Raw genomic sequence first — 27,774 nt, 5'->3', positions numbered from 1 at the left:
AATGTTATCTTTCCTTCCATGTTTATTGGCTTTTCTGGCTGTTTTCAGTCATTCCCGTCATGCCCTGCTGCACGGATACATCCCGTGAGGTCGCTGCTGGCATGTGGTAGCCATGGTATAGGTGAGAGACAGCGGAGATACATCGTGTTTATAATCCATGGCCCCGTCCACAGACTCTTAGTATCCTTAGTAATCATTAAAGTCTCCTCTCTAAATATGAACCTGCCCGGTAGAATTAATTACCAGACCGTTAATAATCAGAGAAGGCTATCTTCTCCTTCCATGTAATCTCCCCTGTCTCTCGATAATTAATATTTAATCCTCTGGACATCGTGCAGGTCCCTCCAACCATGAAAGGATCATATGTAACGTACGCAGAAGCCGACACGGCCATTATAGCGGCTTCTCGATGGAACGGCAGCGAAGCAGGTTATTAATCTTAGATTTCTTGTTTATTAAAGAGAACATTTGCTAAAGATCGCTATGTAACCAACGGTCGCCCCATTAGTGCATTTAGGCTTTCCGTGGTATTCCAAATATCTATATTAACCAAATATCAGAAGAAATGATCATTAATGTCATTCTTCCGTCCAAGAGGCATGGGTTGTAGCAGAGTTCCTAAGTTCTGATCTTCAGGAACTTTCCCAAGGAAAGCCAAGATGAGGTTTATATGAGCTTTATGTAGCCTCAGACTTTACGCTGCCTGTAAGGGACATCTTGACATTTACACCAAAGGTGATGACTCAATGGTTGTTGAGCGTCGAGCTGTAGGGTACATCGAGCTGGCACAATCCAGTGTGTTCCTGAACTCTATCAGCAGTAATAGGTAACTTTCTGCTGGTTTGGGTCATTTGCATTAAGGTGAAGTGAATGTTACTGGGAGATCGCTGAGCTCACGGAAAGGCTTTACAGCTGGAGGAACACGCTGCTTGTCACATGGGGACACAATTAACGTTACGTGTGTCCAGTGAGCGAGTAGTTAACTCCAGCTCGGAATCGGAACGCTGGACAAAGTAACAAACGAAGGACTGGAAACATTGTTACTCCTGTGAATGCACAATGGTACCGCTCATGCTTTGGCTAAACATGTGGCTGGTGACATGCATGTATTGGGTTATTATGTTGGCATAGAATGTTGGAATATAAAACAGAAGCGGAAAATCTTTTATTGAAAAGGAATTATTTTGAGGGCAGGTCATGAGATCCCATTTACATGGAAGGTTGGTAAGAGAGAGTCAGAAGGTTATGACCTCAAGAGATTACGATTGTGGACAGAATATGAGAAGATGTAGGTGTAGCAGGAGAAAAGTAGAATGGTTGGGGTTAGTCCCACCACCCATGGTGCCATCTCTTCCAGAGCTCCCTGCATGCGTGATATTTCATATGTTTCTATCCTTTTAGGAAGGAAGTCAGCATGAAAACCATTTATCTGTTGGTTCTACTGTCAGCCGTCCCATCAATCCAGGTACGTGCAACATAATAAGGTTTTTTTCATCTTGCCGAACTCAACAGCGGCCATTAATTTGGATTGTGTTACGGCCTGTTACATCAGCCACATGTGGTATCAGCAGTTGGATAGCAGTCCCTGTTACTTTTGTTGTTTGGTTGTTTGTTGAATATTTGTTTTATTGGCCTATACTGGATACAAATTAAAAATATAAAGTCTTGCATCAGTTGTGGCTACAACGCAAGCCTCCTCCACACCATGTCCTGAACCCTCATCTCGCAAGCCCAGTCCACGTTACGTAGTAAAGAAATCATAAAAAAACTTGCCAGTTCCATTTTATTACCCAGGCTCAACATGCTAGCATATTAAATAGACATGCTTTCTAGATATAACAATACCCAATGCCTTGAAGTGTCTTGGACATTAAAATAATACGCAGTGGTGCGCTAAGAAATAATTTAAGAGATATGGGGAATGTTGTTTTTTTTGTTAAACAGGCGACTGAATCGTCCTCATTCCATGAGCAAGTTCTCGAAGTTCCAGAAAATTATGAAGGTTCCTACCCCTGGTACCTTGGCAAGGTAAGTGAAAGCCATTAACCTATGTAAACCCAAATTCTAAGAGTGGTCCTAGCCTCACACATCACAGAACCCTAACCTCACCTCGTCTCTTAATAAGGAGGGAAGTTAAGGGAACATAAAAAGAAACAATCACATTCTCAATAATATAATCAGAATAATCACCTCCAGGAAATTAGCCTTAGAATAAAACACGCTTTGTTCCACGTTGGAATGTTCTTTCCTTCTTCTCACACCATTCATGGGATTTTAAAAGGCCGTGAAAGGACAGAAGAAATGTTAAATAAAATAGACAGTATGTGCAAACTCTCGACCTGAGCATGTATAGAGCTGAAAACCTGTGGACAAGTCGCACTCCGTGGGTCAGATACTCAGAGTGACCTCAAGGAGTTGGTTGGTGCAGCTGAACTCGTGATAGGAACAACCTGATGATGGGGGAATGCGTCTAAAAGATGTCGATTGTATCATGGAGATTGAAATCACAAAGTCTGGAGGGTTTCACCTTGATCTCAAGGCCAAAGTCTTTCAGCGGTTGTTAAAATACCAGCCTTTAGTTTCTCTGCGCCTGCTGATGGCCTATTACTTTCCACTCACCGGAGAAGCTAGCAGAGTTCAGCTCTGGTCAAGCGCTCAAAAGCAGCCAGGTTCCGTCTTATTTATTCCCAATCTTTCCTGGATGTGATAGCTTTAGTTACATGTAGCTCAAGAAAGAAAGATCAACAGAGAAGATAGGCCAGGGTCGTAAGCCAAGAAGACCACCTTGTTAGACCTTTCTGTGTCCTCCATGGGGGAAGTTTTAATGGGGTTGTTCCAATAGTTTCATTGATTGTTGACCAGCTTTTGGATAATATATCTCCTTGGAATGGCAGCACATTCTATTTATTACATGGAAAAGATCTCTATTTCGGTAAGATATATTTAAGTAGTCCTTTCCCTTTAAATCTATTTTGGAGCGTTCTGGAGAAGACTTAGCATGTGTTAGTAATGCACATTCTGGAACACGCTGTGTTCTCACATAGATGCCTGCTGGTTATCATGGAGTTACGATGCCAAATAGAGTTTCTCAATTAACCTTACAGTAAATTCCTTTTTAGATAAATCTCGCAGCAGATGGACAATATAACGCGGTGCTGGCTGGGAACGATGGAGAAATATTTGGTTTCGATCCAGAATCAAGACTTTTGTACGCTCTCCAGCCCTTTGATAGGGAGAAGCGGGATTCGTATACCATACAGGTATAAATCAGCGAGTGGGAATTCCGAATAATAGACTCCCTGTAACTAGAAGAGCCGGTATAATAAATGCCCATCGTATATGTCACCAATGTTTCTGTACAGGTCATTTTGAGCGATAACAAAGAAGCTCGGATTGAAGCGGCCACAATCCAGATAAATATTAGAGACGTAAATGATAACGAGCCGATTATGGAAAAGAGTACGTTTCATGGAATAGTGAGTAAAGGAACAAGACAAGGTATGCCCGTGGCTTTTGGATTCATTCTCTTTTTTCTGACTTTTAACCCTTTCTAGAGCTCATTACTCTATTTATTTGAGCGTAGCTAAAAGACGATTGGTTTTAGAGGAAGATGAGAAGATTCCACATATCTGTTGGCTCATATACTCATTTGCAAAGAGGTTTTAGAATGACCATGATGTGTTCTCTACTTCTAGAAGTTCCAGATGAATAAACCCAAAGCTGTAAGGTGGATAGTTACTCTATATGACAGCATCATCAATTTTAACCTGAAAAAAACCACGCCTTTCTGCATATAATTGGGATATGCCATCAAATCTCTCTAAATGCATCCATACATCACACAAATCCCGCTGGCATAGCGCACCACAGACAGTATATCTCAAGAGCAAACAGTGTCAGAGTTCTACCTCCAGATTCTACCTTCAGCTCTACAGATATACACAGAATTCCAGAAGGGTAACATCATGGGCAAACCGCATTCTATATATTACCATGTGAGATGCCTACAAAAGCACTCTATGGGACTTCCAGAATTCTAAACACTGACACTAATAGTCTCGTCTGCATGCCTTTTCGGCTGTAAAAATGAAATCGTTAATCTGTCCTTGGTCTTGTCTTAGATTTAGGAGCCATATGCCTATCCCATGCAGGGCTGGCGCAAGGATTTTTGTCACATTAGACAAAACCTCATTTTGCCGCCCCTTGGCTCAGCCCCATGTATGCCACCCCTTTGTGTCACCCTTGGGGTCAGAGTGATGTAAACACATCGTACACGTTTACCCAGCACCCAGATTGCACCCGCCGTGGCCTCCTCTCAGTGCTCCTCTTAGTCCGAGCTCCTTTCGGTCAGGGCTCCTCTCTGTCTGGCTCACGCACACCCTTTATTCATTAATTCATTTTTGCCCCTACACATAAACATGTTGGCTTACACTTGCCATGCATCCACTTGCCATAACATACAAACACAACACTCCATCTCTCTCTCACCCCTTTCTCATAATTTTTCCCTATATCCTTATCTCTCCACTTCCTCATTACCTCCTTTCTATCTATCTCCCTTTCTCTTTATCTCGCACCTTTCTCTTTAATCTTCCCTTTCGTATCTCTCCTTCTCTATTTATCTCTCCCTTTTTTCCCTATTTCTCCCCTTCCCTTTCTCTCCTCCTCTTTCTCTCTCCCTTTTCTCCCCTTTCTATTTCTCTCTCTCTTTCTCTCTTTGTTTTCTCCCCCTTCTCTTTATCTCCTCTCCTATTTAACTCACCATTTTTCCTACCTCTGCCTTTTCTATTTATCTCTCTTGCCCTTTTGTTTCATCTCTTCTTCATTTTATCTCTCAACTTCTTTTACGTCTCTCCCTTTTATTTCATCCTCTCTTTCTCATTATATGTACTCATTGTCTTTATCCCATCTCTCCTATTTCACTTAATCTCTCCCCTCTTTATCTCATCTTTCTTCTTTCTCTTTATCTCCATTTTATCATTATCTCACCCCCTTCCTCCCTATCTCTCTCACTATCGCTCTCCGTTTATTTCATTTCTCCCTTTTCCTTTTATTTCCCTTCTTCTATATCTCATATATTTATATCCATCGGTCTTCTTTCTCTTTACCGTTCCCCTTTCTCCTCATCTCTCCTCTTATTCATTATCCTTCTTTTGTTCCAATATTGTTCCTGCCTTTCCCCATTATCTCTTCTTTCGGATTTCACTTTCTGAAGTCCTGTAGTGGGAGCTCAACTTCTTACAGGCCTCTGTTCAGGCCTCCATTTCAGTGCCCCTGACCTCACTGTTTAGTGCTGGGAAATGACATCACACCGCTGGTTAAAGGGAGGTCCATGATCTCTCCAACCGGCCCTGCTCCAGTCCACCGCAGAGGAGACATCGCCAACTGGTCTGCTCTCTAAGCCAGCGCCTTCCTTGCCTGTAGGTAGCGCCTGCCTGGATCCCATGCATAGTTAAATTGCCTCACTGTGTGGACCGCTACCATTTCTGTTGGGAGACTGTTATCTACCACCCTCTCAGTAAATTAAACCTCCTAACATTACATCCAAGCCTCTGACCCTCTAGTTTTAGATTATGGCCTCTTGTTCTAAAGATTATGGCCACTTGTTGTCATTAGTCGCCGGTTCCCAAGCTGTATGGGGTACGTGTGGATGTGAGAAGCTGAAAGCTTCAGTCTGCTGGATTAACTGACCTCTTGTAGCTGCCATGGGCAGAATGGAAACAAAAGACCACAAACATTTGCACAGCATGTGACTTGTTTTTCCAACCCCTCTCCCCAAAGTGTGGCTGGGATCTGCTCTCAGATGTCATTACAAAGCCTCCCACACCCCATTGCCCTGCACCGAAATGTCAGAGCAGAGATACAGGCCCATTATAGCACTCTTATCTCACATGTCAGAACTGGTTTATCTTCGGCCGATAGCACAGTTTCACTGGGAACCATGGTGTACTCGTACGGCATGCTGCCGAGTCCGGCTAAAGTCATATTTTTTATTAAATGACTTATTAATGTGCATCGATGGACTATTTCTCACCCCTTTTTAACCTTTTCTCCCACATGGAAATTTGGGGAAATTACCAAACACCATAATATCAGTAATAGGCATTCTATTAACCCGTATAAGTGTCATAAGAGCCCGTAGCACATTACGGTGTCGGAAGTAACTTGGAATCCCATGTGCTTAAATAGATGTAACATTTCCGAGCAGCAAAAGAGTTAAAATTTCAAGATAGACCAGATGCCATTTACTTAAACATACAAGGAACCGTGTAGCCCAAGACCCAGCCATTAAGTAACACAAACAAAGCCAGCCGTATGACATCAGACTGCCATCTGAAGTCAATGGGATGACATGTTTGTATAAACAGCTTTCTCTGAAGGGATTCCCCTCTGTAAACATGGTTTCATAGAGGATGGTCCTGGGAGTGTTACCGTGATGGGGGTCTGATGGATGGATTTCAGAAATACGTCCAGGCAACGGGCGCAAGAGGGAGTTTTCCATATCTACTCAACGGTGCATGCCCGGCCCGGCAAACAACAATTTTACAAGCTTGTATTAATCTGTTGGAAAAGCACTTGTGGGATGGTCAGTTAGGCATTTTTGAGGTACTCTGGCCTCTAGAGGAAGCCTTGAACTGAAGGTTCTATATACCCAGATTTTTATCTATTCTACCCATATCTTGAAAATCTCTGTGCTTCGCCTGGAGTCTCTGGGTCCTCTGTTTCCAGGTCATGAGAGCGAGCATCTTAGCCCGCCCACTCCCTGCCTATTCCCCTCCCATCCCCATTCAGATTTAAGCTATCTGGGGCTAGCTCCACCCTTATAGATGGCAAGCCACACCTGCGTATGTTGCTAAGTCACTCCCCCGAGGAGCTTGAGCCTGAAAATTCCCAAGTACGATCCTGTCATCAACACAGGAACTTTGCATAGTATGTTATTTGGGGAATGACATACTATGTCCCACTACATTAGTACTGAGTACCTACTTCATAGCGTCAGTGCATCATCATTGATAGGTGTCTCTGAAACAGTATGGAAAACACCCACTGGCTATACAATGTTTCGTCCAATCAGAAAACCGTAAAGCTTATATTGTTCCCCGATATTTCATTTATTTGAATTTCCATTACAATAGAGAAAAGTTTAGGGTATCGAACGTTGGTATTTGGTAAATTTTGAGCTGACATTTTGCAGGCGTTGCTTTTGTGCATATTAAAGCCACAGATCTGGATGATCCGCTAACAGAAAACGCAGACCTGCGCTACTCCATCTTCTCATACAACCCTGCCGCATACGACAACGCGTTCCAGATAGACCCGAGGACAGGGGCCGTTTCTCTAACAGAACGCGGTAAGACCAAAAAAAAACAACCAAGATTGGGATCACAAAATGCGATTTACAAATCGGTGGTAATATTTATAAAATGTATTGCCCTAACTGTAGTCCAGAACATCCCTGCTTAGAACTTTGCAGAACAATAGCGAAGGGGAACATTCTAAGAAGCGGGTATTAAAATGCACAGCAACAGGGAACTCTTGTAAACTACAATTCGCAGCATTTTATTCTGCTAACAGTACTAGGATTCCATTAATTGCTTTCCGCTGTGTGTGTGACATGTGACAAATTTACCGTTTACCGCACAATACGTTTATTTTCTGCAAAGCATATACTTCTAAAATGCCAAGGACGGGGGGGGGGGGCGCGCTCACCGCAGAATAAGAACTTTAGCTAATGTTCTTTACTGGAATTTAAATAACAAGTCAACAAAATGGATCACTTCTCGACCTCATTATGTAATTCATATTCATTTATTCGCTACAAGAAAAAGCGTGATATCAATCATACAATGACAGCTTTAAAAGGGTACACAACCAAGCAGAACAGTGATGTCATTTTAACGATGTCACGTATCTGTTCACCAACTGTGTCTCTGCGCATGTCCATATACCGCGAGTGAGAGGCCTCCAATTCATGTCTGATGATGTCAGATGGGCGTAAAATATTTGTGTCAGAAACCTATACAATATGATTGCTGTTAAATCTAATCAGAAACCTAGAATTTTACGGCAGATCAGATCCCGCCGGCCCGTCTAGTCTAGCCGGGTTTTTCCTGCTGTAAAGACTCAAACTGTAATCAGTCGTTGGTCTGGTCTAAGAATCAGGAGCCGTATGTCTATCCCATCCATGTTTAAATTATTTTTTTAAGGTATACTCATTGATACATAGTTTCTCCTCGGAGAACAGGTTCCATGTTGTTGCCCGAGCTGGACGTCAGCCATTTTGAACTTGTGGTTCAAGTCAAAGACATGGGAGATAAACCCACAGGTTTTAAAGCCATGGCAAGCCTGGTAATCAACGTTGCAGAGAATACCTGGGTCACGCCGAGCCCGGTGTCCCTTCCTGAAAACCTGAAAGGGAACTACCCCCGGGTCATCTCCGAGGTAGGTCCATAAGAAACCACCTTTATCCGTACCGCTTGTGCTAAACATCAATCAATGGAACAGAGAAAAGGTTTTTTTTTTCTTTTTTCTTTAAAGATAAAACAGAAACTCGGGGGTTTCGTGGTAAACGCTGGCTCCTTCTTTAATTTGCCGCATGGATCTAGGCTAATTCTTGATTATGAGGCCTGGTAACCTCTCCCTTCTCTAAATAACTCTTTAGTATAAACATTAAAACAGCGCCCGAACCTGAAATTTCTTCATTTCTTAGGTTTTTTCTCGCCGCTCTGTCTCGTTAGTAATCTATTTTCTGCCTCGCCACATATCTTTTTAACAAGGTCATATACATGAAGCAGCACAGGAGCCCAGCAAAGCAGCTCCAGAGAACAAACAGACGAGTCTTAGGATGAACGCGTCCGAGGCAGTTTTAGGGGAGCCCGAAGTCATGATTTATCTCTCGGACACGTGTTTTGTTTTTCCATGTTAGGAGCTGTTAAGCAGTGTGGGAGGTGAAGGCCTCCATCCTATCTGAAAACAGCAGACAGGCCATCTTTTAATATGGTTACGCTGTCCAAACAATAGTATTTGTTGCCACAGTCGCCATGGCAACGGTGAAAATCTACTGTAATCGCTTAACCAAAATGTTCTTTGCAGGCTGTGATTTAGAATGCTAAAAAGGACCTTTTCAGTAAAAAAAAATAAAAAATGTCTGCCTATATGAACATCCCAAACATCAAAACAAAATAAAAATATATATATATGTATAGAAAATATAAATAATAATAATTAGAATTTATAATAAAAAAAAATCTAAAATAATATGCGATTATCCTTATTTGTTAATTTTAAGTAAAATCATTTGTAAATGTATTAATTAGGAAATTGTTGGGTGATTGTTTTGGAAATAATCTCTTGTTTTGATGACTGGGAGCAGGTCGTGTGGAATAGCACAGAGATCCGCTATTACCTTTCGGGGAATTTCAAAGCCGGTCTATTCACAATCGACGAGACGGGGAAAATTTATATCGCAGAAGAACTGGACAGAGAGATTCAAAGCGAAGTAAGTAGGAAAGAAAAAAAATAAACACATTTACGATTGGAAGTCAAGAGCTCCCAATATATGGTGGAACTTAGAGAACCGAGAGACACAGGACATAAAACGTAAAAAAACTGCTGGCTACTAACTTTAAGTTTATGGAAAACTCCATAAAAAATAATTCTCAATAAAAAAAACCCAAAACAAAATAAGTTTGGCTCTTAAATAATAATCAATTAATAGAATTAATTAATAAAATCTTGTTATTTGGTAAGGAGGACTTTCCAAAAAGTTGACCTCCTGAAGGAACCGGCATCCCAGTGGTTCCAATGGTTTTATAAAGTGCTTGAAGACGGATGGAAAGCTCCATGCTTATATTTAATTTGCTGTTTATCGTACGGAATCTTACCGCCATGTTTCTCTATGTTTGGTCCTGGCTTTCAGTACCGGATTGAAGTTTCCCCTGTGAATGAAGATGATGTCCCCTACGCTGATCCTCTACACGTAACGATTACCGTTCAGGACGAGAATGACAATAGACCGGTATTCTCCCAAAAGACGTACCACGTGGAGGTGACGAGAAAGGTCACAAAAGGTTGGAGCAGCTCAACGCAACATTTTTGTGAAAACCAGGGAGTGGAAGTGTCCCTTTGAGAAGGTTGCATACATCGTAAATGTTACAATAGATGCCATCACACATTTCTAAACATCAGGATTATCAAGTTTCTTATAGTCAGGATTAGTTTTCATTGTTGCAATATTAGTTATAATGTTTGTTGTTACATACAAATACCATTTTGTTTCCTTCAATTAGCTTCTACAGCGGTCCTGCTGGGGTTGGTCCCAAGCCGGGTCCTTCTAAATACAAAGTTTTGCCCTAAGTTTTCGATATTTCCTTCTGCGTAGGATCCGTCCTTCTTAAACTAAATGCCGAAGACGCCGATGGTAAAGAAACCATAAACGCACAGCTACACTACAGAATCGTCCGCCAGGAGCCCGACGAACCCAAAGACGCCTTGTTCCGCGTTGACGAGAAGACAGGAGATGTGGTTTTGCTGGAGGACCTCAAGAAGGCAGCAAGCGTCAAGAGATATAGCCTGGAAATCTCAGCCACCGACCTGGCGGGGGCTCCCAACGGTATGCCCAACGTATTATGGTTTATTTAGACAGCACCAACATGTTCCATGGTGCTGTACAACATACAGACCGCAGACAAACCAGTCCACGTGGGATCTGTACATTATGATTTATGTAGCCCCAGCATAGTCCCTGCATTGTATAATGGGGCAATATAAGGAGTGCATCACATAACAATTTGGGTTTTGTGAAGCAAAGAGCCCTGCTCAAAGGAGCTTACACCCTAGAAGAAAATAAAGAAATTACAGTGAGCTCTGCTTAAAGCGTGACGATGATCGTTCGTTAATAATCAATACCGGTGCACCATGTGCGATCAGGACGCATGTTACACCAGGAACACAAGCGCAACAATGTAGTCAGGTGTGAGCACATGTCAGAGCTCAATACCCCACGTGTAGAGTCCTCAAAGAGCAATCCAGATAATGGAACCTCCGTATCACAAAGTTGTAATTAAAAACACTTTAGAGAACCTTATTGATTGTCTTATTATGCGGTTACCCAATTAAACCCCCGTCCGTCACCCGCGTGTTCCTGCAGTTGCTAAACTGCTACATCACGACCGCGTTCCTCTTACCATCTGCTGTCGGAAAAAGCAAAAAGGGTTCTATAATTAACTAGAAGATGTCTTGCTGGTCCTTTTCCCGAATCATTATAGAAATATTAGCAGTAGAGCCGCGGAAAGTTTAAATGGGGTTTTAAAATCAGTTTGTTATTTTGAGGAGACATACGTTCGCAGCATCTTCTGTTGATTTGTTTTTATTTTCGGTGTTAATTCATTGTCAGATGATTAAATGAGCAGCGATACCAATGGCCTATCAAGAAATCGAAAAAAAACCAATTGATTTACACCAAAAAAAACAACAACTTTGGTTCCCTTTCTCTCTCTCTCCAGGTCTTAGCAGCACCTGCGTTGTAGTCATCGATGTAACAGACATTAACGACAGCCCTCCCGTATTTTTGAAAAATCAGGTAATCTACAATTATCTGGAACTGCTAATTATTGGGTTTTCAAGCAGCAAAAAAGAATTTAAAAAATGAAAAACGATTAAATACCCCTGTCTGGCCAACAACATGCATTTATATATATATATATATGGAAATATGGCCGTTCAGGGGTCCTTACGCATAAACACCATAATTCATCCTAACTACAGGTACGGAGTATCAACACTCATTGAGTGGCGGTGGTGTGAGTGGTGACGGGGGCCACATTGGGTTCTACAGGGGTGAAATCTAGAATCCATGCAAGTGGTTAATTTGTTGGCATGGACTGTCTCGGTGAATGATGGACGAGTTGGGATGTATCTGCCGACTTCTGCCCCATGTAACTCACCCCAGCCGTTTCTCGTCTTGTTTCATATCGAACGCTGCGGACGAGGTTATGATTTCCTCCAGATTGCTGTATGTGTTAAATATCTTTTTTAATCAGAGAAACCCAGGTGTCTGCGCGATGTTCCTTTCATACAGGAACACTGTGTTAAGGGAACAAGCATTAGACGCGAGAGGCAGCGTCTCGTGGAGGAACACGCGTAGCAGAGATCGGGTATTATTGATTGGCGGCATTGTGTGTGGGCCGCGTCCGTATTACACATAAACCGTGCGTTCCTATGAGCTCTAGACAAATAAACCCCGGAGCAGTGCTTGTGAGCGGTCACAAGTCATCCTACTTATCAATGCATCAGAAGTCACAAGGACTGCCGATCGTTCATACATTGTATCTAACCATGCAGACGTACGTTCCAGGTGCCACACAGAAACAGTTATCCGTCAGGAAGTATCGTCAAACTAATATTTTGTTTTGTTCTTCGAATTATTAGGGTTTTTTTTTTGTCTTCCAGTTTGAACCGTTTATTATTCCAGAAGATACAGAGGTTGGCACCTTAATAACCAGTCTGACGGCCAGCGACGATGACGACCTGATGGAGAACAAGCTGATAGACTTCTACGTTCAGTCGGGCAACGAAGACGGGGTCTTCGCACTTTCAAGTGACGAAGATAAAAACGTCTTGAATGTTTATCTTGGAAAGGTAACTTTTTAGGTTCAACAAACTGTAAACGGTGCTCAAGTAGGAAATGTAAACTGTGTTCAAGTAACAAAACTAAAAAAAATCTGGGGAGAATGGAATCATAATTGCTTCAAACAGCTGGAGGGCAACTTTGGGAGTAGAAATTGGACAATTTGTTCTATATTCATGGTGTATGTCAGGATACAGGAACATGCGCCATGAAGTATAAGCAAGCAACGCCATTAGAAAGGAACCTCTTTACATCCTCGGCACATCTTACACAATTCTGAGAGTTCTTGGGCCAAAGAATGGTTCAGGAGACCACACCACGGGTACTCATTTCACCAAGTTTAGTGCAAGCGAGCAACATTTTCAAGATGTTTCACAGTGGAACGCTCGGTTTTCTAAGGGCATCAGTCACATTGGCCAAGGCACCGACCGATCCACACGTATGGACATCCTCAAAATCCAAAATACCACCTATGCTTTCTCAATGTATGTGCCTTCCATAGATGAAGCCGGCACTGCTTTAAGAGGCCTGGGATTGAAAAGAGCAATGAGGGACAGATAATTAGATGACACGGCTGAGCGAGACCCCTCTACTGATAAGGAATTCTGTATAAGACTGCGATGGGGGGGAGGGAAAGAAGAGAAAAAAAAGGGAAACAAAGAAAAAAAAAAAGCCGCAGCCATCATCAATGAACAGTTTCCCAATGCCCTGTAAAGAAAGAATCCAACTATGGTGGAGCGCGCGCTGATATGGAGAAAAGGAGAGTATTTAAAAATATATATTAATAAGTATTTTTTAATATAAAATACACAATCAGATGCATAATGTCTAACAAATCAGATTAACAATCTTTAGTGTTATATCATGAGAACGGTCGATGTAAAGACCTGACGCGTTTCTCCAAACGTGGCTTCTCCAGAGGTCAATAGATATAATGATGTCACACGCTACTGGCGTCAATCTGTTTGTCTCTGAGTGGAGACCTCCTCTCCTCTCGGATCACACCGTCCTTCCTATCATTAAGCGAATGGAGGTGGTGATGTGAATTCTGATAAAACATTGTTCTTGGAAAAGGAACTTCTTTGAATGAATACAGCTGGAGTTCTAAAGGACGCAAGTTGCGCCTCCATTAGCGAAACTTACGTCACTAATTCAAGCGCCTCGTCTGCGGGCCGCCTGGTATAAAGCCGGCATGCTGCGAACCAGGCTAGTTGCGAGATATTAATGAGGGGAAAGGGAGGCAGCTTATTTCACACTCCCAGCATCTGGGAAAGTAGCTGCAAATTGACCGCCGCGGGAAACAAGTCCTCTTACTATCTGTTCATTTCTGAGTCAGCCAACGTCAGGTGAACTTTTACACGGACGTCATGAGATGTGACGAGCGTCCCCATCATATGGACTTCATTGGAAGCATTTAGAGACACGCGCTTAAAAGCCACCGCTACGGCAAAGTGGTCAACATTCCAAGTTCTTTGGGGTATACAACGCTTTTTGGAGTGAAAAGACAGTGGAACGCTTCCAAATTAAGACCACCTCATGTAACAAACAACAAAGTTCAGCATTCTAATCACAACAATGCAATCTGTTTTTCACCTTCAGCCCATTAAACAGATTCTTTTATCATAACTTTGTCCTAAAGTTGTTCAAGCCGATTAATGCAGAGCTCGAGAACGCGGTAGGCGGATTCGGGGAGATTGAGATAGAAACCCGGTCTATCTGTTCTCACGAGCCATTGTTCTCGTCGCGGGGTCCTCTGCAAAGCGTTATGCCTGTAGAGGAACATACGGGACTTTCAGAGTTTATTTTAAGTTGTATTCTTGAGCAAAAAAGGATTGGGTTTTGTCCACATCTCAACGGCACTCACAGGGTTAAAAACATGAGTCACCAACGCAGCGTGTGAAAAGTTCAACATTATTTACAGCAGAGGGCTGCCAGGCAACATCCCGAAAAATATAAGCATTGAATCCAGAGTTATCGAGGAGGATAAAGTCATGGGACAAGATTAATGTCCGACGAGAACCAAATAGAGTAAACGTAACTATAAGGCAGAACCAACGTGGCCGGCCCCTGGGCACCAAGCGACCTTAGGAATGGCTCTTTTTCTTAAATCCAGCTATAGTTTCTAAGTAGGTCTGAAGAAGGCGGAGGGTGTAGGAGACGAAAGTTTACTGTAAACTTTACAAGTTTACAACTAAATGTTAACTATTAGACCCGTGCTAGTTAAAGAGCCACCTGTACACACGGGTAATCAGCCCTCTAGAACACAGGTGGCAGTTTAACGAGTGCGGACAGTGTTACCAACGCGGCCACGACAGTGGTTGAGATACCTGCACTCATAGGATTCCTTGCTGAAGTTTACAGTGTTGTGGCAATTCAAAGTATGACCCGTGAACAACGTTGGGGGTTATGTTTAAAAGCCGATTCTGGTGCAAACATGGCCTTATCGCTATAGCAACTCATGGAATGTCCTTCCTGATTGGATCACTCCACTGGTTGCTATGGTGATAAGACCACTTTTTAAACGTTGCTACAGAATAACAATTTTATACAGAACCCCCAAGGCGACATTGTTTATCAGTAATGCTTTCAGCTGTAATAATGAGTTTCATGGCATTTATTAACCACACACATTTTTTTTAATGCAAAACAACCATTTTTAAGTAATTACCCACAATGGCTTGGTTCCATAATAGGACTTGAGAAGTGGTGAACATGTGACCTGAATATATATATATATATATATATACCATAAACGCATTATACATACACGGAATACATTAAACTATTTCCGTGGGCGCCGTCACCAAACACCCCCTGCGACTAAGTAGCGTGGAAACTCAACAATAATTATTCTGCTTTTGTAGGCGACGCTCGTTTCAAGTCTCCGTACTCCAAGAATTTCCACTACCAATCCCTAAGCGGTTGTATTATCTAGATTTCTCTAGAATCGCGGGTATTATTTGGTTTTTGGAATTCCGAATAGAAGATTTCCCATTGTTTGCCGCTGTCGCACGCTTACACCGAGCCTTTTTTTCATTTGTATCCCTGATTCCTCTGTTGGTTTAATGAAAGCGCAATGATTTTCCAAATGGGTATTGAATGCTTTCTCTGTATTAACGACGCTGGTAGTTCAACCTCCCCTGCTGTACATAATTGCCACTTTTAGAGAGGTGAGGGGGCGAAGAGACTCAGGCCCGGGGTATTGCGGAGGCGTTTGAGGAAAACTCTGTACTTTGCAAAGTCTTCCTAAGAGGGCTGCCACGTCGATACATTGAATAGAGCTCACACAACGTCTACCTCTTTCATTAGCGAGCTTCACGTCGGCCTCTCTGAATCGCAGTGGGTTAAAGCAGCCGTCTTTTTCTTTTAAAGCAATCCAAATAGGAATTTGAACGCTGGCGTTTTCCCACGCACCACAGCAACAATACAAAGGCGGATTTTTCTTTTCTGGACCCCAGGGATTTGCAATCATTAGAAACAAATAGATTTCATATTTTCAATCGCTTACCGTTGAGTCGGTGAAGCCCGTTGTCAGAAGGGAGCGCGATGACCTTCCGTTCCTTTAAGTACAGGGTTAATTACTGTTTTGGGAGATACGTCTATTTTTTGTAAATGTTCGTTTTTCTAACAGTTTACACTGATTCGTCTTCTTGTTGTTGGCGTATTATCCTTAGACTGTTTGCCAAATTAAGTATAATTCTAGGTCTTCAAAGAGGTGGGCTGTTAAGCATCTAGTTAGTCCAAAACGTCTGATTTATGATCCCGTGGTCCAGGATCTATGGAGGTTACAAAGTGTTTTGGGGCATTTAAATTCTAAAGTGGAATTTTCAGAAGAGGGCAGGAGAATTCCTGGAGTCAGGTAATGAAAGCCTTGTCAAAAAATACCAATATTTCTTCTTGACCGTAGCGGGCGTTTAAAGGAACGCGGCAGAAACGAGTCGTTAAGACAAGAGTTCAACTAGATGAGGATCACGATTTTCTTTTAGGATATGTTCAGCACTGAAAACGTGAGAATTGGTTTCAGGTCAGGGTGGAGGGATGTCCTCCTTCAACCAGGGTTCCACCAATTAACCATCACGAACTTCAATAAAGACTGTAAGCGTTCCCACTAGAAGGGAAATTCACAGTTACTTCTTTTGTGGTGGTTTGGAAGTTAATCTTGCTTTAGGATTCAATTCTTCCTTCCTCGTTCCCCGATTGTTTCTTGTGTGGATATTTGCTAGGTGAGCACTGAAGAACCTTACACAAATTTGAGACTTACACTCGTTGAATTTGGCCGTTTAGGAAGCCATAATGAGTTTCTCTTTGTTTCTTTTTCCTTTTAGAGTGTGGATTATGAGAAGATTCAAGAATACAATTTAGTTGTCGTTGCACGGAACAGGGTCCAGCTTTATGAAACCGATTACGGTCCGAGTTCTACGGCCACCATCCACGTCTTGCTGGGAAACGTCAACGAAGCCCCGATATTCACCCAGCAACGGTATGAGGTCAGCGTGCCGGAGAGCACCCAGACCGGGTCGCTAATACTTACCGTGGAAGCTTCGGACCCAGACACACACCACCCAGCCAGATTACAGTAAGTGCAAGCAAAACGCAGAATCCACAACTTTCTGTCTTTCCTAGAATGATGTTATTTACCCCAAAAGGCCACCAGTGCTACAATATAAAAGAGCAGCCAGTTTTCCAAAAAAGTAAGACCAACCTTTGTCTACCGATAACAAACTTTCTCTTGCTAACTTTGGAATTATACATTTGTTATACGCGTGGTATGATTTTAATGTAAGGTACGGATTCTAGAACGCTCAACTTTTTTCCAAGTGGTTCCCCATCCGCCTGACCAAATGGTCTCTCTGCTGATGTCAGCCTCCCTGGCATTGAGTCATTCATTTTCTATTTTTTGCTCCATTCACCAAACCTTGACCATTCAGCCCATTTTTCAGGCACATTAAGATGAAATCTTTAGTAATGCAAAGGGTTGGGTTCACGAGCAAGGAGACATTTCTTCCTTTTTTCTAAGAACCAGAGACAAGCCGGGGAAAAAAAAACCGCGTCCAATCAATGAAGATATGAAGAGTCCACACTCCGGTGTGTCTGCAGAATGGAAAAATCAATGTATTATCTTATCCTGCTGCACAGAAAGCCCGGGGATAATTTAAGTCGGATTTAATGCCTGCGGTGGACTATTAGTGTTGCTATTACTGTATACGCAGTTGATTTAGTTATTTGTACAAAGATTAGTTACCCGTATCAATGTCTGATTAAGCGGCCAGAATAAGCCCAAGTGATATTAATTGCAATATCCCCTTCATTGACTAAAAGCCGCTTTGCTTCCTTTTTGTAATTTGATGGAAGGTTATATATAGAGAAGTGGTTTTAGAACATAGCCCTCCAGAAAAAAAAATAAAGGAAGAACAGAACGTTCTAAAACACGTTCCTAACTCTTTAACGAATACATAATTCTGCGTTTTTAACTCTCGGGTTATTGTTGAGAGCCAGGGCTGTTCAGGCGAGGCGAAACAGCTCCGGACAGGAAGTCAGGTCTTTGGGGGGGGTTTCCACTTCCTGTGCGATATTCGGTGGACTCAAAGTCGGAAACTAGACAATTCAGGGCAGAATTCCCAACTTTAAAGTCGTATAACCCTATATTCTGTATCATATAATGAATCTCCCTGGTATCTTACCAATTAAATCCCTTATCACTACCAGACTACGCCGAGTCAACCCAGAAAGAGTTGATGGTATCATGACGCTTCAATCGAGATAACCCAAGTCGGGAGATGTAGGGGCTAATGCGTAATCATAACGATCAGGGGTGTCCAGCTCTTAATGGAAAGGGCCGCATATTGTCAGGATGCACAGGGATAACTGAAGGCTGAAACCTGCTAAAATCTGGTTTATCATAACATATTGTTTAGACCTGCCGATGTTTTATGCTCTGAAAGACTCTATTTCGCAGATCTGTCCTCTACAACTCGTAGATAAGTTGTCTTATTTTGCGTAACGCTTGCTGTACTCGCCGTAGGGGGAACGCTGCCGTTTACTAACATGTAAGAAGTCTTAACTTGCTTTCTGTGAATGGCTGAATCCAAGTGTTTCTCCACTTTATTCCCCAGTTACGCTATCAAAAATGATTCCAGGAAATGGCTTTCCATACAAGAGCATTCTGGGAAAATAAAGCTCATCCATGCGCTGGACCGGGAGCAATATGAAGAGACTTATAACGTGCAGGTCATTGTGACCGAGGAAGGTATGTTCCAGACATGGTGGTTTCTCTCATTCCTCTGTTTCTATTCTGGGTTTTTTTTTTATACCAGTTGGTTTACCAGATTTAAACTTAAAATTCAGCACAAATGCCACAATTCTATGACCTCTATTTCCAGTTACAAAGAAACACATTGTGTCGCATCTTCAGCTAGCTCCAGCTAGAGACAAGGCCTCTGTATTCAGATACAGTTAACAGACATTGTGTTGCATCTATATAAAACACTAAATAATAATAATACTAATAATTAAAATCTATGTCCCGTTATCACTATAAGCTGTAAACAGTTCATATTAAAAGGGATTCTGAAGGCCGTTATGGGTCAGATAATACTTCTCAATAGGTACATTTTGTGGAAATAAATAAAATATTTAGCGAGAGGTTTTGTTACAATGTAACAGAACCTATAATGGTGCATCTTGCAGATCGCCCTTAACCCCCTGCATACCGCAGCGCGGTGTAACAGGATCCTGAGCTGACTATACACAATACACGCGGTGGAGATACCTGAATATATTCCGTTTCACTGAGCATTTGATTAAAGAGTTTTTGGCATTTATTTTCCCGTGTGTGACTCATTCTGTGGCCTGAGACACCTCAGCCTCAGTAATAAGCAATTCCCATTAACCCTTCGCAGTCAGAGAGGTCTGCGGTCCGTTTGTCAGAGGGCGGTGGCGGCGCTGCGCAGTCTGGTTAGAGAGGGGTTAAGCAGGCTATTATGTGTAATTTCTCCAGCGTAGCCGGGGTTAGTGCCCTGAAATTATTTAATGGGGATTGTCATTTGTTTGTCCTTGCTGGTAGTGCCTCATTCTGTGAGTCACACGGTGCTGATGTCACCCAGATGCATCAATGAAAAGAAGGGGGGAAAAAGCATTTTCATTCACTTTAATTCTCTGCTGCCTTAAATTATGTTTTTTTCCACTATTTCTAGCAGGGATGGAAAATTCCATCTAACAGATTGCTCGGAGTAAGATAAGAGGCTGGGGTCCCATCTGGCTTTCCTACAGCCTGACATAATAGAGCTAAAAGGGTATTTGAGATAAGCCCCCAATATAAATCTGCTATATTACCATTTGAAGCAGCGGGATAGCCCCCCATCGGCATCTTCCTCCTAACCATTTGCATAGAATGGCCGTTATAGTCTCATACTGCCCAGCGAAGCCAACACCATACATCAAGTTGCCAAACTGTGGTGACACTCCAACCCCTATGATGCCAAGCCATCCACAATGCCAGTGGAGCATCATAGGAATTTATCTGCACAGCAACTGGAGAAGAAACCTGGTGTGCTTAAACCCTCTGCCATGTTTTGCTTGGCAATGATGAGGCTAAAAGTAGTCGGACTCCCCCATTTAAAATCCAGATGTCCAATCGAGAAATCGACATCCACGTTTCGGATTTTTTTTTTTTTATAATTACATTGCATGGAGCGGTTTTTATTTCTTTCCATCTCTAAAACACACCAAGTTTTAAGAAGGCTGCCAGCGAAAGCAGATGAGCTGTAATCACGCGTGATTGCTACATTGTTACTCTGAATCACATGGAATGAAGATTGCACCCCTTGAATGGTAGATATAATTGAATGTATGAAGCCTTTGTGGGGTGAAAATTCAGAACATATTATCATAGAACACGCAAGTGTTTCTCTCAATGTGAAACGCTGAAATGTTCCCTTTAAGGCACATGGAGGAACACTTGGTGTCCATGCTGCCATATGCCATGTTTATTAAGCACTGTAAACAGGGAGAATCTTACTCTCAGTCCTATCTAATAAAAGCAATATAAGAACAATGTCAGTGCAGTGAGTAGGATTGTTGGACGTGGCTTATGGTTGGTAGAAGGGACTCCTTACATTTCCACTGTTGGGCTATCAATGTCACTTCAAATCATTTGACCACCTCGTACATTTGTTTTAAAGAGTTCTCAGATTCAGATTTGTTCTTCTTGGTTTCCGAATTCGAGATATTTTATGGCTGATTACCAAAGATATGATAAAATTGTCCGGTGACAGATGCCAAGGGACATGGACGTCCAAGCCTCTTGCTGTCTGCTTCTCCAGCACATCATGGGTTTCAGAATCTTCTTATAGGACTACCTGGAGTTCTTCCATTGGAATGATGAGGTCTGTAAGACCTGTGCCCACTCATAGACTCCTTGAAGCCAACCGTGTTGATGGGGTCTGACACTATGAGACCCTATGAAAACGTCAGATGTTTTTTTGCAAAAAACAATTTTTTTACCCATCGCCACATATAGAATTCTGCGTTAAATTGTTTCAAACAAAGATCACTCAAAGCCAAGACGTCGGTGCCATCCTTTAATGGTAATCCCCCGTGCTCCAGACTAAATAAATAAAATCTCATGGCAGCCGCATACATTTTGAAGGCATCACCTCATGTGGTGTTAAGGAGACTTCTAGACAGCTGTTCCTTCATGATGTAACAATGTGTTTCTCAGATGAAGGCTTGCCCGGAGATTCCGAAAGGGAGAGAATCCCAGCAGCTTAACAAGTTTACACTTGGGTGGGGGTGGGGGGGGACGCTTCTGCCAGGAATAACCTGGTGGGATCCATGTCATAAGAAGAATGTTTAATGACAGATAATAAATCACACAATCAGAGGCTGTCTCCGTCGTACCATTATTCGCTACATCTGCTCGCAAAGAAGAGCTAAAACTGAAGAAAGAATATTATTCACACAATTACTCATCAAACCCATTATATTAGGGATAATTGAGATAATTGCAGTGGAGTTTAAATGTAGCTCATTGTGCAATTAATCTCTCCGATCTAACGCCTACTTTGCCGGCAGCAGGAGACTGTATTATTTTGAAAGATACATCTGCCTGGCAAATAATTTGCTACTCTGCGGCTGGTGGACCACAAGGAGTGTTTGTAGAGAGATAGAGAGAGGGAGACAAAGAGAGTATTTTATAAAATAGTTTGTGTTTGCCCAATAATGTTGGGTTGTCCATCAACCCAGTAGCCAACCATAACCATGGAAGAAGGTTTGTGTTATCTTCATGATCCATGGCCTCTCCAGTCAGTTGGGGCAACGTTCCTCATCTGATTGAAGTTAAATTATCCCATGGATATCCAGGCAGTTATACTAACCTCAAGGCATTTTAATCTTGGCCAAGATATTATCCCGCTTACATACTTGTGCCATTATATATTTTTTTCACAGTAAGAAGTGCAGGAACCCTGATTTTAAGTCACAGATGTGTCTATCCCCCCATATCCTCGGGTAAAATCACCCATCAGTGACCATGGTTCAGTATGTGATCTACGGTACATGTCCTTATGTCAATAGAAATAAGGATTTAACAAAAAAACATCATATGAGATGCAACTACGAAGTAGAATTCTGGATCATTGGAAACATTCCATTGGTTGATTTACCTAACAAGTTGTTCTTTATCAGTATGATCTTTGGCTCCAACAGCTAACTGGTTTGAGGCATGGTGGAATATCATGATGGATTTAATGGTAACAAAGTTGTAGCTTAACTTTTTTTTGTTAACGTGCATGGAAATTGACATCTAATCCGCAGGTCTAGAGAAGTTTCTGTCTTTGATATCACTGTTTGTGGCCCAATTGATTCCAGCTGTGAGATTTTGTTACTTGTCCTTATTCAGGAGATCATGGTCTCTCAGCCACGGCAGACGTTGTGATACACATCTTGGATGTTAATGATAATATCCCGTTTCTGGTGGGAGATTATTCGACGGAATTTTTCTGCAGTCAAAAGGCAGACAACCAGAGGATCCTCATTAGAGCTTACGATCCCGATTCAGAAGGAAACAGCGCTCCTTTCACCTTTACACTCGTCAAAGAACCAAACCATCAAGTCAAATGGAACTTAACCGCTGTCAATGGTACGTCCACGGTATCGATATGCTTGTGCTCCATAAATTAAATGCAATGTAATATACCGTCTACAACACTGAATGTCAAAGGAACGACAGTGGTCCAGGATTTAGGATATTCCTCCAAAAAATGGGCCATAAGTGGTTCTTGAGGTCTAAGAAGTGGTTCTTGAGGAACCAAGAAGCCCAAAGCTTTGTAATTCTTAATGATGATGTCTCTGATCAAAAGTTCCATTTTCCATTTAAAATTAATTTTCTATGAAATTTAAAAACAAACTGAAAATGGTAGCCAAGCCGAATTCTGCACGGATCTAACAATATGCTGATGGTTTGAAGGTTTGGACGTTGAACGTTTAAACCTGTTCACTGCTCAGATCCTTAAGTAAACTAACTCCTGCTGTTTCTTCTGCCAACGTGTAGGGACTCACGCTTACTTATCGATGTCGATTAGTTACCTGGAGCCAAAGGTACATAATGTTCCGATCATCATCACAGACAGCGGGAAACCCCCCCAGAGCCTCCATGTGCACCTCCCAGGTAACCAAACCTATTTGCTTTCTAGGATACTGACATGTGCTACATCACCTAGGGCGCTGACAGCTGTCAGGTCATAAACCTGAAAATTATATATATAGTGTACAAGTGATTTTATAGATTATATATATATATATATATATATATATGATTTATTTGTCAGAAATCTTATATTTATATTAAAAAAAAAAAAAAAAAAAAAAAAAAAAAAAAAAAAAATCGAACAAAACTACAAATGCATCCAAGACCAGGAGATATAGAGAAACTAAGTCTTCTAGTAAGAAGTAAAAAATAATAATCGAAAAACAGAAACATTATAAGGCTACAAACGTGAATCAGCTGTAAGGCATTCTTCAGGGAGATTTCCATTTTTCCATTTTCTTGAATTTCAAAATAAATATTATCTCGCCCTCAGCCGGGGCATGCGAGTTATTTCTGTTCCGAGTGTCCGAGCAGATCATTTGTACAGTCTTGGTGTGTATGTTTGCGGTAGCGTAATGGCACGTGACACACGTACAATATCCCGTGTTTAAGGACACCCCAATCCATATTCACTAATTCACTGAGTGCCAATGTTTATGCAAAAATGTCCTACATAGGACATAAATAGATATCCGTTTCACCATAGCAACCAGCCCGTCAATTGACATTTTTCTGAAATCCTAAAGCTGGGTTTATACAATACAATGATTTTCCGTAGTTTAAAGTTGCGGTGCCCGTAGGACCATGATACATCAAGTGGTGCTCTTTGTGCCATTCATGGACTTTTTATTCCCATTTTGATCAGACTAGCATAATTATCTATTATCGTTTTTCCGTATTAGGGTCTGCCAGCATAGATGCAAGTATTGTTCCCAGCACAGCATCATACAGGGCCGCCATTAGAAATCTTGGGGCTCCTTACAGAACAAACACCCAGATGACCCCCCCCCCACACACACACACACATACCACCAGACTGTTTGGGGGCAAACATGGCACAGACAGGCTGTTTGGGGCCACTGACAAGCTGTTTGGTGGTAAAGATGGCACAGACAGGCTGTTTGGGGGTACTGACAAGCTGTTTGGTGGTAAAGATGGCACAGACAGGCTGTTTGGGGGCACTGGCAAGCTGTTTGGTGGCAAAGATGGTGCAAATAATATTTTTGAGGGCACTGACAAACTGTTTGGGGACAAAGAAGGCAAAGACAAGCCGGACTCACCTATAGTAAAAGTCTGGGTGACTGGTCTTTGCCAGACTTGACTGCAGAAACTTCAAGGTACAAAGAAAGGTCAGCTTCACTCGAGTTGTTTTGAAGGCACAGGGTGGTCACACCAAATATTGATTTTAATTTAGATTTTTCTTCTGTTCACTCACTTTGCATTTTGTTAAATGATAAAAATAAACTATTAACGTGTCTATTTTTTGAAAGCGTTCCTAAACTTTTGCACAGCACTGTATATCTATCTACATAGATATGTGTATAAACAGACCAAGTGCCCTTTGTAGATACTTCTGCTGCGCATGCCTCTTTAAATGCGGTGGTTTATTTTGATGGAAAAAGTGTTGAAAAATATGGGGATAAAAATAAGTTACCCAAAAATTCTGTTTTTTTTACCATTAATATTAGTCTGTTGGGCAAAGGTTAAGGCTCCAAGAATTTGGCTGAGCTACAGAAATCCAGGGGATGGCAGCCTGTAAGATATTTTGTCAGGCTTCCGTTCTGTTTTTTATGTGAGCTTTTAATTGTGTGTATAAACGTGAATTTATGCGTTAGAAGCTTCTTCAATTTACTATTACAGATTATTTATTACGGATTTATTTGGGCCCTGTAGATAATTCTCTGTCTCTGTCTCCAGTAAATATCTGTCAGTGTGGCTCCAGTGGTTATTGCAACAATGAAGCGGAGAAGACGGAGGGTATGCCTTCCGTGGCAGTGGCCATGGGCACTCTGCTGGGCACTCTGGGAGCCATAGGTGTGTATTACCTACTGTTAACAACCCACCAGCCTAATGATGTTTGGCATCATTATTAGAGCTCTCTTTGGAGAGTGTGTCATCAACATGAAGTCTGGTATGTTGTATGTGGTATGTGTGTGAGTACATATGTTAGTTTGTGGTTGTCAGTATGTTAGCGTATGTGCGTAGGAGATGCTTATAGGTCCCAGCGGTGTCTCTATCAGGGGGCCCCAGCATTTTGTTATGTCATCTGTGTGTATGTATGTGTATGGTTCTGTTGTGTTAGAGTCAGTATATGTAAAGCATTAGTGCATGGTACTGTATGGCATTAGCAAGAGTGTGTGTATCCACATGAAGGGTGGTAGAGTAAGTGTGTGTATTAGTATGTATTCGTGTGCGCTTTAGGGGCCTTGAACGAATACCGCACCCAGCTTGCCCCTGTTCTCATAAGGTGTACTTATGGGAGGATCCTAAGGCGGAGTTGTGGGTGGGGCAATGGGTGGGGGCATGGGGGCAGGGTGATGAGAGGATCATGGGGGCCCTGATGTTAAAGCATGTCTGATGGCGGCCTCGATAACATCTGTGATATTCTTTTCTTCCCAGGCTTCTTCTTGATCATTATCTTCATACATTTGTCCCATGCTGCCCCCACCAAGACCACCGGAACGGCAGAAACTATCCCTTTAAAGCAAACTGCATGAACTTGGAATGGGTCAATAAGCCAGGAGCTCGATGGGGAGATACCACGTTATGGCAAATGACTACAGTTCTACGCGTTACTAGATTATTTCACTGTCCATGCACCGTGGGGTCTATTGGAAGGCACATGGTGAAATATTACCCCTGCCCAGATGCACTTTGTCTGTTGGCCCCTAGCAGCTCATACTATACTTGTCTTTGAACTCGTAGCCAAGGTAAAGAGAGTAAATATCTCATGTGTTGAAAAGTCCTGTGACACTATATAACCTGCCTTTTAATCTCGTACGGTATTAGTTTTCTCTGATTCCATGCCTACATTCATGTTACTGCCTCCTCACTGCCCTTTCCCGAAATGTTACACGGCAGCCTCTCTGTGATCCTATGAAACAAAGCGGACCACAATCCAAAGACCCCGGCGAGAGACATCGACAACCAGCCGTTGGCCTCCGCTATCCCGGGTCTAAGACGAGACCAAGGACCGATTGAGGTTTTAAGTCTTCATAGGAAAAAAATGGGCAGACCAGACAGGGACAGAATGGGTCGGTGGGTTCTATGTTTCTATCAGTAACTATGTGACAGCGCTCTAACCAATTCCAATAAATACAACTTACTAGGATTATCGGCCAAAGTTCTTTTTTTTTTTTGCCCATGTATTAATCGTGACTGTGTATTAAGAAAATAAAACTGAATCTTGGCACACGTCCTGTCCTTAAATATGTGTAAAATTGGACATTTTCCATATCTCCCTCTACATAACACATGCAGACGTCCATTAATACATGTATCTAGAAATTATTTTTAAAAAAAATAGAAAAACAGGTTAAACTTTTTAGATAAATCCGTGGACCTGATTTTTTCTTCTTCGTCGTAATTTACCCGATGGGAGCGGATAACCAGGTTTATCTATAAAAATCTGGTCCAACCAACCTACTTCTCCAACCATGAGAAGACTTCTCCGCACGGCAATAAACCGCGCAGATTTTCCACTTAGGATTTCAAGTTATTTTTCCATTTCTTCCATGTACCGTTTTTGACAGTGTTTTCCAAATAGCTGTTCATGGTTTATTCTAAACGGAAAGAGACTGATTTTACGGAGCCACCCAGTAAGCGACTCAGCGCACGATGGGCTTCTTAAACAAGATAGAGAGCTGCTGAAAAATGCAAATTTGGTCAACTGAATTCCATTAGATTGCAAGCTTTTGAGAATAGTTAGGTCTCGTCTTCAAGCATATTATACAACTGCTATGGTACACTATGCTAAAACTGCAAAAATAATACCCATTAACTATTTATTTTAATGTTTTAAAAGGAAAAATTGTCTTTTTTTTGCTAAGAAAATATAAAATAATAAATAAAAATATAAAATCTACTTGGTAGCTGCTACACCAATATACCCATTCATCATTCATAGCCCTTTTTAAGACGCACGTTATGTTGTAACCCAGCAGCTTCCCAATGAAAGATCAGAAAATCTATTCCCTGTCCAAATGGAAGAAAGCAATGACATCATAACTAGAGACATTTTTTTGCATTCACTTGAAATTATGTTGGTTTTATTCATGATTTCTCTTTAATAGACTGGAGACTAATAATTAACTCAATAATTAGCAATTACTCATTATTTTTGGTATATGGCCAGGGCCGGACTGGCCCACCGGGATACCAGGAAATTTCCCGGTGGGCCGGAAGGTCCGTGGGCTGGGCGGCCGGCAGACTAACCATGAAGACAGCCGCTGAGCGGCTGCAAATGACATTGAACGCCTCCCTCGATGCCAGGGGCGGGCTGGGCAGGGGGGCAATTGCCCACCAGGCTGCCCGAAATCTAATCAAAGCGGCCGCTGGGTGC

The 27,774-nt window shown here is 42.0% G+C and overlaps 1 protein-coding gene across 1 annotated transcript; it reads left to right on the top strand.

Annotated features, from left to right (window-relative positions):
* The first annotated feature begins 1,405 nt into the window (after positions 1 to 1,405).
* Positions 1,406 to 26,544, top strand: CDH16 (cadherin 16). Its single transcript, XM_053449642.1, has 17 exons — positions 1,406 to 1,465; positions 1,945 to 2,028; positions 3,120 to 3,260; positions 3,363 to 3,498; positions 7,196 to 7,351; positions 8,246 to 8,442; positions 9,374 to 9,499; positions 9,920 to 10,070; positions 10,382 to 10,612; positions 11,505 to 11,581; positions 12,451 to 12,639; positions 16,954 to 17,204; positions 18,742 to 18,875; positions 22,527 to 22,766; positions 23,178 to 23,294; positions 25,131 to 25,247; positions 25,833 to 26,544. The coding sequence occupies exons 1-17, from the start codon at positions 1,415 to 1,417 to the stop codon at positions 25,928 to 25,930; spliced, it is 2,496 nt and encodes an 831-aa protein (XP_053305617.1). The 5' UTR covers positions 1,406 to 1,414; the 3' UTR covers positions 25,931 to 26,544.
* Positions 26,545 to 27,774: the final 1,230 nt, after the last annotated feature.

This window comes from Spea bombifrons, chromosome 10 (assembly GCF_027358695.1).
Source record: "Spea bombifrons isolate aSpeBom1 chromosome 10, aSpeBom1.2.pri, whole genome shotgun sequence".
Lineage (NCBI taxonomy): Eukaryota > Metazoa > Chordata > Amphibia > Anura > Pelobatidae > Spea > Spea bombifrons.
This window is presented reverse-complemented; position numbering and strand designations above follow the sequence as displayed.

What these genes read in the sequence shown, in the direction of transcription:
- CDH16 (XM_053449642.1), top strand. Translation starts at nt 1,415, where the DNA reads ATGAAAACCATTTATCTGTTGGTTCTACTGTCAGCCGTCCCATCAATC. An exon ending in ACCCCCGGGTCATCTCCGAG is followed by an intron (nt 8,443 to 9,373) that starts GTAGGTCCATAA and finishes GACTGGGAGCAG; the next exon opens with GTCGTGTGGAATAGCACAGA. An exon ending in CCGTATTTTTGAAAAATCAG is followed by an intron (nt 11,582 to 12,450) that starts GTAATCTACAAT and finishes TTTGTCTTCCAG; the next exon opens with TTTGAACCGTTTATTATTCC.